General features: G+C 39.4%; 1 protein-coding gene across 4 annotated transcripts in view; it reads left to right on the top strand.

Annotated features, from left to right (window-relative positions):
* Window positions 1-506: 506 nt before the first annotated feature.
* Window positions 507-11,481, top strand: part of GABRG3 (gamma-aminobutyric acid type A receptor subunit gamma3) — a 711,486-nt gene continuing 700,511 nt past the window's right edge. For 2 of the 4 annotated variants that reach the window (XM_049613938.1, XM_049613937.1), the window contains exons 1-2: window positions 507-637; window positions 5,770-5,912. In XM_049613938.1, the coding sequence (XP_049469895.1) occupies window positions 585-637; window positions 5,770-5,912 (196 nt within the window). In that variant the 5' untranslated portion in view covers window positions 507-584. Of the gene's footprint in view, window positions 638-5,763; window positions 5,913-11,481 lie in introns of all 4 variants that reach the window. The other 2 variants (XM_049613936.1, XM_049613934.1) reach the window with 1 other exon arrangement.

Here is an 11,481-nt window from a genome sequence, read left to right as displayed (position 1 = left end):
CATTCAAACCTTGCTTTCTTCGCCGCACGCGTTGCCAGGCGTGTAATAGGGGAAACTCCTCCCCGCCGTGGCCGCCTCGCAGGCGCTGCCAGAGGAGCGGCCGCCTTGCTGCCCCCACCTCCGAACGTGCGGCGGCCGCACACCGAGCGCAGAGCCCACCGCCTGTGCACCCGCGCGCAGCTCGCGGCAGAGGGGGCAGCGCCGCGCGGGGCTGCGGGGCGGCGGGATTAGGGACTGCTCGAGCCCACCCGCTCCCGCCACCAGGCTGTGCTGACCCGGCGCCCAGGCGGCTGGAGGCGGCAGGCGCGCGGCGGGCAGCGGGCGGGGGCGGCGCGCCGTGGTGGCAGGGTGCCCCGCGTGCACCCCGCATAGCTGGGCGCAGACCCGCGGGCCGTCGGGGGCGCGGCGGCCCGCCCGAGCCCACACCTGTCCGGCCGCGGTGGCCGGGAGCCCGAGTGGCGCCGCAGTCAGTGGCATCAGAGGCAGCGAGGGAGGGAAGAGCCCGCGGAGGCGAGGCCCGCGCTCCGGAGGAAGCCGCGCCTGGCTGGAGGCCCCAGACCCTGCTCCCCGAGCTCCACCGCACCATGGCCCCGAAGCTGCTCCTCCTCCTCTGCCTGTTCTCGGGTTTGCACGCCCGGTAAGTGGCGCCCGGGCCCTGCAGCCCTGGAGGCTCCGAGCGGGACGGGGAAGGCGGCGGGGGGCGCTGTCTGCCGGCCAGGAGTCCCGGTGCGTCCCGCCGTCGGCTGGGCTGCGGCATAGCCCCGCTGGGGCCGGCCCGGGGGAGACGGAGTCCGCCTGCATCTCACCTGTCCCAGTCTCCCCCTTGACAGGGCTATCTGCCTCTCCAGGCTGGGCGGCTGCAGCCTTCTCTGCAACCAGGAATGTGGGGACTCTGAGATTAATGGGGCTCTTCTCTTGAAGCTTTTCGCATATGGTGGTTTTAAGGGGTTTTGAAAATCACTATCATAAATGACCGGCGGTGTGTACCTCCCATTTACGTAAACCCTCTGTACAAGTGTTCCAGGGGTTCATACAAACACATTGACTGACGTTCTGTATAATTTCCATCACTCTGAAATTTCCCAGGACTAAGAAGTCATGATTTCCTAGCTGCCTAGTTTAGATAACACTGGCAAAGAGCATCCAGGCTGGAGGCAGGCAGAAGAGGATTGGAGCATGGGAAAGAACCCTTCTTCTCAGAAATTATTCTCCTCTCCAGGTTCTGCAAACACACACTATACACATGCACCCCTTCTAGATGAGCCAGTTTTCACATACACAGACATACACACTTACTCCCATAAAGCATGTTGATACTTGATAATAAGGCTTTTCCTGGCAACTGTAAGACATTATCTTACCATAAATACCCATAACCTGCATCCTAGAATAGCAACCAAATAATGGGAGCTTAGAGACCTCCAGGAAAGGATGAAGATGGCTCATGAGGGTGGAAGGATGATGGGACCAGAGGGGTTAAACCCTGTTGCTGTAAATATAACAGGATATTCTGGGTTTGGTTTCTTTAGTTCTGTCTCCTAGACTAGATCTCTGGCCCAGACTTTGGAAATCAGAGCAGCTCCATGCCTCTCCCCCTATCCCCATCCCAAGAATCTTGGGACACCCACTTCCCCTAAACACTCTTGTTTTGACACCTCTTTATTTTCTGTATCTGGAAGCTAGAGAACTAGAGAGCCTTCCTATGGGCAGTAAGTGCTGCAAGTGTCAGTAGACAATGACAGGCTTACATTTTCATTCATGTGAGGAAGGAAGGAAGGAGGTACATTAACAAATCTTAAAAGACGTAGTAGGAGCCCCAGTCTCACTCCCCACCTTTGGCAGGGGTGTTTAGCTCTGAAGAAGAAAGCCCTGGCCATCCCCTCCATACCATTATCCCCACTAAGAGGTGAAAGTGTGAAAGGCAGATAGTGTGCCAGAGACTGTCAACTGGTGGCTCACAGGCAGCTCTCTCCACCAGGCATAGTACTCATTGGGCCTTTCAACTCCAGTTTCTTCCCGTCTAAGGAGAGAACTGGGGAAGGAAATGGAAGCCCACTTTCTGAAATTGATTCTGCCTGGATGTATCTCTGTCTAGAGCCAGAGAGACCAGCAGCAGATAGCACCAGGCATAATGTAGAATTCTGAAGTATATAATCCAGATTTGAAGTCATATCCACATGATCTTTTCTGTTGCCACAAACTAGATGAAGTGACCTATATTTCAGAGTTATATCATTAATTACAGATACTTTAGATTTATAGATACTTAATATGCTAAAAGGAAAACTGCTCATTGTCCTCATTAGTTTATGTGCTCAGGAAGTAGGAAGATGTCTTAGTATCTAACATGAAGCAGTCAGGTTTCTAGGGAATTCCCAAATACGTGTCCAATTTCTTGGGATTCTTCATACTTAAATTTCACCAAGGCACATGTAATGATTTTAATATGTTCTCTATCTTGGTTCATTCCCTGGACTTCAAAATAGAAGTTGTATATCAGTTGCAAGAAAATCCAAATTTTAAACTAATTATATTGCTATACGCCTCTCCTTTGAAAGTGTCTTCATTCTTTGAATGGGTTTTACAGACATGTAAAATAATCTGATGACCAGTGTCATCTTTCATAACTGTTATTAATGCTGAGAGCGTTCTTGTTTGCAGTCTGGAATGCCCTTCTGATGTTCAAAATCCCTGGAAAATGTTCTAACAGTGTGCTCTGTGGTGATGGCTTGGCAACTCCATGGATAGAAAAGGACCCTGTTCAGACCCCCCATGGATGTGCTTATTATGCATTAGAACACACTAAGTCATGCCTGGAGCTTGGTGATACCTTGCAGACACTTAACTGATTTCTGAGGTTTAGGAGCTCCTTTTAATATTTAAAAACACTTCAGACTTTGTCCTTCTAGTCAAAGAGAAGGTGTAAGATGTGAAAATAACATCTAAAAATGACGATACATTGCTGGTTTGTTTTTAAGAAAAAGCTAATTGCAGTTATAGTATTTAGGATCCAAAATCCTGATAACAGAACACTCGTAAAGATTATATATAACCCACTTAGAAAAGCAGATCATTCGTGTTTTATTTACATTCTAGTGGGTCCTCTGAGATGAGATTTGGTTTTCATCAAAGGGAAGATTTTCCTGTGGGGCTGGTGGTCTGACATCAGCACTGTGAGGCTTTTATTTCATTCTCTGAAGTCCTGCAGCAAACTGACGGAAGATCAGAATTGGGAAAAGCTCAGTGTCAGTCTCTAAGGAGACAAGGGGATCTCTGCCCACTCTTTGCAACTGTGTACCCCAGCCCAGCCATCAAGCTGTAGGTCCTGGTTGACCTCCTAAAGGGGTGGGAGAGGATGCTGCTGCTTTTCCTTCCTCCTCTCTCCCACTCTCACCTGCCTTGGCCTCTAAGGAAGACGCTTATGCAATTTCAGGAAAACCCTCTCCTCACCACTAGAGGGAGAATTAGGCTCATTATAATACCTGCATTTGAAGTAGTTAAAAGAATTTTTCAGAAACGAAGGCTGTGTATATATAGAGAACTGATGAAGAGTTAATGTTCTCAATCTATGTACATATGACCATTGGGGCAATAAAAAGTAGCAGAGCACAAAAAGCATAGTCTGGTCTGTGGAGTGAGCTGTCTTTGGGGGTGGGGGAGGGGACTTAGGGAGATGGGTAAGAGAGAAAGGGATGGGAGGCAAAGAGAAGAGAGAAGAGAGAGAAAGAGGCAGAGAGACAACAGAGGGATAGAGGAAAGGACTGTGGCTGAGTTGGAACATGTCTTGAGAATGTTATATGTGATTCTGCCAAGGTGATCTGTCCCTCTGTCCCCAGTCTCCCAAATGGTTTTGCTGTGGAATGAATTGCCAGGTCCTGTGGGCTATGATTGCTTCTAGCTAACCAAGTCCTACAGAGCCTGCTTCAGCCTCTCTTTTTTTTTTTTCCCAACATGATATTCCTGACAATATTTCTGATAAAATATTCTACAGTGACATTTTAAATTCTATATTGTTATTTGTAAAAGTTCAGTTTTACAAATAATGAAATGCAACATGTCACTTCTTGAATGTGTCCCAAATTTTTTAAGTTCTTATTGATGGTGAATGTTAAGTGCAAATAAAAACTCACAGCAATTTATAGTTTCTATGGATGATTTATTTTAACCTTCTAGCCGATACATATTCAAGAAATATAATTACAGTTTAAGATAAGCCTAGGAAAAACTTCAGTGAAATCAATCTGCCAGACATATACCATGTACTCATTTTCAAAACCTTATATAAATGTGTATAGTCATCTGAGACTAGACTATGTGACACTGCCCTAATCTAGGTTAAGGCTAGTTAACACTCATAAAAAGACTATAATGTATATAATATATGACATATATGTATGATTACATATTGCATAAAATTATATAAACTATTATACTATAGATATAATTATGTGGTTATAATATAACATTATATATATGATTGTGAGGATTTAAACAAAGTAGAGATCATAAATTTTTGAAAATTTACTCTCTTCATTTCTTTCATGTTCATTGTAGATAATTTAGACAATTCCAAAATTTAACTTAAAGAAACTTGTGTCCCAGAGCACAGTTGCCCTGGGATAATGTTAACATTTTGACTTCTCTCTGGGAAGCTAAACAGAAATGAGCTGATACCAAGTCAGGACAAATAAACCTCAATACAATTTTCTATTCCATATTTTGTTCTCTTTGGTGAAAAGTCACTAAGGCATTTATGTTGACAGAGTATAAGCAAAATTGTTGTTTTACAGGCTTTTTTTTGCCCTAGTAAGTGCAGTCCACCTGGAAATGCTGCTTTGATGCAGAAGGAGACTCTCCTCTTTTCAAGCCCAAAAGGCTGTGCTGTTGAGGTGGCCTCACTCAGCTAAGAAAACTAACTTGTCATTTTGATGCCTCTCCATTCAAGTACTCCTGTCAGTGTGTATCACCCAGGAGAGGTAGCTGTCATGTTGCACAAGACAAGCTCAAAGGTGCTCAAACATTCATTTTGATCCATTTATTGAGGGGCCAAATGATTAAGACATATTAGAAATATTTTAATTTTTAATGTCTGTATTAGCCTGCTCTGTAAGAAATGAATCAGTTTGTGTTGGAGGAGGCATGTCAAATTGCCAGAAGTTATTCACCAAACACCATCTCTGTTCCCTGTCACCACACATTAGTGCTGGCCAAACAGACCACCTGATAATGTGCCCATGTCTACCTTGACCGAAGGTTCCAGTCTCCTTAAGAAGAACAGAATTCAGACTCAACTATTTTTCAGTGAGTGTGATTCTGCAAAACCTATTCTCACCTTCAACTAAAATGAGGTCTTGGCAGTAGGGGGTGGAAACAGCATGATAAAGTCACCATCTGACAAACATCTGGAAGATTTGTGTTTTGACCTTCAGAGGTTTCAAGGTGGATCCAAGCAAGGGTGATTGCTGCTTGGCTGACCTTCTGGCATTGATTTACTTATCAGTCTATAGTTTAATGTACACAAGGAATAATTTTGTGACATTTAATGAAAACATCATGACATGTTAAGAGCAGTGGCATTCCTCCAATTGGATTCTTTCTAAAATGTGTTTTGTTTTGTTTTCATTTTAGATGTAACCCATTGATTGGGCTGTGAGTATTGGGGACTTTCTACTTATGTCAATGGTGCTTGAGTGGGCCAAGCTTAAGACACTTCCTGGAGCTATTGCTACAACTTATACTTCACACTTTGTGCCATAATTACAGGTCCAGGAAGGTGGAAGAGGATGAATATGAAGATTCATCATCAAACCAAAAGTGGGTCTTGGCTCCAAAGTCCCAAGACACTGATGTGACTCTTATCCTCAACAAGTTGCTAAGAGAATATGATAAAAAGCTGAGGCCAGATATTGGAAGTGAGTGTTGATGTTTGTTATTCCAATAGAAAATATACCGTGATGATATATTCTTTAAGTTTTTACTTTAAATAATGATAAATTCAAAGGAAATTGCAAAGATAGTGCAGAGTCGCATAATTTATGACTGTAGTATCATGTCAATATGAAGAGATTGACACTGTTACAATGTGTGTGCATGGTTTCATGTTGTCTTATCATATGTAGATTTGTGGAAGGACCACTGCAATCAACATACTGAACTGTTTTGTCATCATAAAGATCCCACTCCTGCTGCTCCTGTAGTCATACCTACCTCTCTCCTCCAAAATTCCTAACCCCCGTCAGCCACTATTTGTTATTTCTGTATTTTTGTCATTTTTAGAATGTCACATTCATGCAGTCATTCAGTATGTGACCTTCTGAGATTGGCTTTTTTTCCCTCAGCAAAGTGATTTGGAGATCCATTCAAGTTGTTGTGTGTATTCATAGTAGTGTGTTCTTTCTTATTACTACATAAGTATCCATGGCAGCAATGTACCACAGTTTGTTTATCCACTCACCTCTTGAGGAACATTTTTGTTGTTTCCAGTTTTTGTCCATTACAAATAAAATGACTGTGTGTATTTGTTTACAGGTTTCTGTGTAGAAATAAGATTTTATTCTATGGGGTGAATGCCCAGGAGTATGATTGCTAAGCCATACGATAAATGTCTATTTAGTTTTTTTTTAAGAAACTGTCAAACTTTTTTTCCAAAGTGTCTGTACCATTTTCTGTTCCCACCAGCAATGTATGAGAGATTTAGTTTCTCTGTCTTCACCAACAATGTCACTATTTTTATTTTAGCTGCTCTAATAGGTATAAATCTACTAGATTGATGCCTAATTGTGTTTTGATTAGTATTTTCCTGATGGTTAGTGATATTGAGTTCCCTTTATGTGTATATTTGCCAGCATTATGTCCTCTTCATTGAAATGTCTCTTCATATTGGTTGCCCTTTAAAAATTATTTTATTTTATTTTATTTTATTTTATTTTATTTTATTTTATTTTATTTATCTTATTTTATCTTATTTTATTTTTTCTGTTCCATTATTGAGTTCTTCATATAATCTAGGTGTGATTCCTTTGCGAGATATAGTTTGCAGATGTTTTTCTCAATATGTAGCTTGTCTTTTCATCTTCTTAATAAGATCTGTCACAGAGGAAAATTTTTTAATATTGATGAAGTTCAGTTTATTGATTTTTAATCTTTTATGGAACATGCTTTTGAAGTAATGTCTAAGAACTCTTCATGAAGCCCCTGTTCCTCAAGATTTTCTCCTTTGTTTTTTTCTAAAAGTTTTATAAATTTATGTTTTACATTTAATTCATTATCTGTCTTTATATAAAATCAGGGTGTGAGGTTTAGAGCTAAGTTCCCTTCACCATTTTTTTTTGGTATGGATATCTAGTTCCTCTATCACCATTTGTTAAAAAGACTGTCTTTTCTCTGTTGAATTGCATTTACACATTTGCCAAAATCAACTAGTGTAGGCTATTTCTGGGTTCTCTATTTTGTTATTTTCATCTTTGTGTCTATCACTGTGTCAATACCCACAGTCCTGATTACTATAGTTATATAGTAAGTCTTAAAATTGGGCAGATTAGTTCAGCCTCTTTATTCCTCTTTTTAAAAATTATGTTGACTCTTATAAGCCATTTGTTTCCCATATGAATTTTAGAATTATCTTGTCTATATCTAGAAAAACCTTTAAGTCTCTGTATTAGTTTTGGAAAAATGCTGTCATTACTATGTTGAGTATTCAGACCCACAAATGTGATATGTTTTTCCATTTTAGATCTTCCTAACTTTTTTACATCTAGTGTTTTACAGTTTTTAGTATACAAGTCCTGAATATATTTTGTTATATTTTCCCTTTAAATATTTCATGTTTTTGGAGTGATTACAAATGGTACTGTTTTTACAATTTTCTTTTTCCCTGTGTCATTGCTAGATATACAGAAATATAGTTATTATTTATATGTTGATTTTGTGTTCTCTGACTTGCTGAAACTCACTTACTAGTTTTAGGAAGTTTTGTGTGTTCATTTTTTGATAGGTTCCTTGGGATTTTCTCTGTACACCATCATGTCATCTGAAAGCTTTATGTCTTGCTTTCCAATCTGTATGTCTTTTATTTTATTTTATAGCCTTATTTCACTGGCTAGAACTTCCAACACTCTGTTGAAGAGCAATAGTGTGAGGGGACACCTTGCTTTGTTCCAGATCTTAGAAGAAAGGCATTCAGTCTTTTATTATTAAATGTAATGTTACCTAGAGTTATTTCGTATATGTTCTTTATCAAACTGAGAGAGTTCCCTCTATTTCTAGTTTTCTGAAAGTTTTTTTTTTCTTTTTATCATGAATAATGTTGAATTTTGCCAAATTATATTTATATATATGAGACACTTAATATGGTGGATTAGGTTGAGTGATTTTCAAATATTGAATCAGTCTTGCAACCCTAGAATAAGCCCCACATGGTAATGTGTTTGATAACACTCTTTTTAAAAACATCTGTTTATATATTGCTAAATTCTATTTGCCAATATTTTGTTAAGAATGTTTGCATCTCTATTCATGAGGAACATTGGTCTGTAGTTCTTTTTCCTTTTTTTTTTTTCTTGACAGTCTTTGGTTTTGGTATCAGGTAGCACTAGCTTCATCTGTTTTCTGGAAAAGATTGTGTAAAAATTTGTGGTAACTACTCATTTAAATATTTGGTAGAATTCTCCAGTGATACTCTCTGGGTCAGGAGATTACTTTTCTGGGATTTTTGTCATTACAAATTAATTTCCTTAATAGTTATAAGTCTCTTCAACTTATATTAGGTAAGTTATGATGGTTTGTGCTTTTCAAGGAATTGGTCCATTTCCTTTAAGATGCTAATTTATGTGTGTAGAATAGTTTCTGATATTCCTTTATAAACCTTTTAATATCTTTAGGGACTATAATATATCCTTTGCTTCATTTCTGATAACAGTAATTTGTGTCATCTTTATTTCTTCTTTGTCATCTTGCTAGAGATATGATTGACCTTTTCTTATTTATTTATTTATTTATTTATTTATTTATTTATTTTAAATGTAATTTATTAGAATCTCCTTTTTGTTTCATTGTTTTTCTCTATTGTTTTTCTGTTTTCAATTTCATTAAGCTTTGCTTTTATTTTTATTATTTGTTTTTTCTGCTTTCTTTGAGTTTAGTTTGCTCTTCTTCTGTTTTGATGTAGCACTTAGTTTCTTGACATGAGACTCTTCTTTTCTAATCTAAGCAAGGGTACTTTAAATTACCCTCACTGCACTAGTTTAGCTATATCTCACAGATTTTGGTATGTTAGACTTTCATTGTTTATTAAGTTCAATGTGTTTCTTTCTCTTGAGTTTTTTTCCCCCCTTAACTCATAGACTATTTGGAAGTGTGTTTTTAGTTTCCAAGTGTTTGGAAGTTTTCCTGTTACCTCTTACTTATTTCAATTTTGATTCCATTGTGACCAGAGAATATACTCTATATGAGTTAAATTATTTTGATTTTGTTAATGTTTGATGTATGGACCAGAATATGGTCTATTTTGGTGAATGTTCCATAGGCACTTGAAAAGAATGTGCATTTTGCTGTTGCTGAATGGATTGGATCCTGTTGTTTGGTGGTATTGTTGAGTTCTGCTATATCTTTGCTGATTTTCTGTCCAGGTTTTCTATCAATTGTTATGATAGATTAATGATAGGTTGATTTTAAAAGTGGATTCTGATCCAAGACCAAGACAAAAGTGGTGTGTTTGGCCAGGAGAGGAATGCATACAGTTGTTGGTACAGGCCTGTACCATATTCTTGGTGATGATCAGAGAACATGGGGATTGTGGCAGGCACATTTTTCATAGGATGAACCAAAACTGTAGCTTATTTATTCTTCTCCGTGGGGCTGAGTTTCATTTAGAGTCCAGCAGCTTGCTAGCTTCCATACTACCCCAGCTGCTTTGTTCCTCTGGTTTTCCAAGTTTGAGGCTCAGGTGTCCAATTTATCAGTAGCAGGACATAGAATTACATTGGTTTCAGTAGGCATAGAACATCAAAACCTTTGTGATGTAGTGTGCAGAGAGTTTGGAGATACATACCCAGTGCATTATTGGAGCATTCATGTCATCTTTGCGTGTTTCTGTTGCCTCTTCTATACAATGAAAGAAGGGCACCAAATTACTCATAAACTTCCTTGCAGCTTTAAGACATTTATTCAGTGAGCAGTACATCTAAATTACCATTGCACAAGGTTCATAAATTCAATTGTCACCACATTTTCCCCTTAAATGAAGGGTCTATGCAATGTGAAGAGTGCAGTAATTCTGCATTAATATGGAAAGAGAAGATTGAGATAATGGTGCTAATTTCCTCATTAGTTGTCAGACACTGTGGTTGGCCCTAGAGCAAAGATAAATAAGACTTGTTCCTTGCTGTTCTGGGTAAGTATAATCCTATAATCTTGTGTTACAGTATAGCACTACACCTTCAATCTATGGTATTATTCAACACCACATTTGTCTTCTGAAGTGGAAAATTGGACATGGGTAGAAAGTGGGTGAGTTCAGCTTCCAACCCAGATCTCTGACTATAGCTAGATCACCTAGCCACATTACTAGTTGTAGAAAATGCCAGGCAATCCTATTAAAAAACAGAGAATCCCTTCTATACACACACACACACACACACACACACACACACACCCCAAAACACTCAGAAGGGGATATATTAAGGCAAAAGGCAAGCACTATTCACAATTCTGGAGATTTTATTTTTCCATTATGTACATAAGGAATTTTGAATTTTCCAAGTGAAACAGCATAATGCACATAAAGGAAGAATACTTTTTAGATGGCAACTCTTCTAAAGCCTCATGTCACCAGAAGGGCTCTGTGGTTTTTGAGTGAAAGATTTTGAACTGTAAGCCAGGATACACATATTTTGGTCTATGACTTTAAAGTTCCACCATGCACATTGTCATGATCCTTGGGGCAGCAGAATGACCTAATGAAAGTCTGAAGGATCACTGGTGCATTATAGGATCTTCTTCCTGCTGCATTTAAACAATATCTGAATGGCTAATTCCTGTAACTCACTGATGCTCAATCAGAATAACTGCCCAAGATCAGCTCTCCTGGTCAAAGATACTGAATTATACATGATTTTCTTTCAGGATTTAGAAGGGCTTTGTTTTAAAGGACAATTTCCCATGAAAATCTGAATTTCTTTTCTTTTCTCACCACTTTTTTCACATGTAGCCCATTTTATGTGCTATAACCCTGATGCCTCTTCATCAGGATACAGTCAACTTGTATTTCATAACATAGTGCTATACATGGATTTATTATTAGTTTACTGTAATTACCAATTTATCTGCTCACCTCTCTATCACTCTCCCTCCCTCTCCCAGTCAGTCCCTATTTACTGTGCTTTCACTCTGCACCAAGCCCTGGACCATGGACAGGTGGGGAGCAACATAGATGCTTGTTTTTTTCTAAAGAGGATGGAAGGGGGTAGGGTCCCCAAAGAAAAG

The sequence above is a fragment of the Panthera uncia genome, assembly GCF_023721935.1.
Source record: "Panthera uncia isolate 11264 chromosome B3 unlocalized genomic scaffold, Puncia_PCG_1.0 HiC_scaffold_1, whole genome shotgun sequence".
NCBI lineage: Eukaryota > Metazoa > Chordata > Mammalia > Carnivora > Felidae > Panthera > Panthera uncia.
This window is presented reverse-complemented; position numbering and strand designations above follow the sequence as displayed.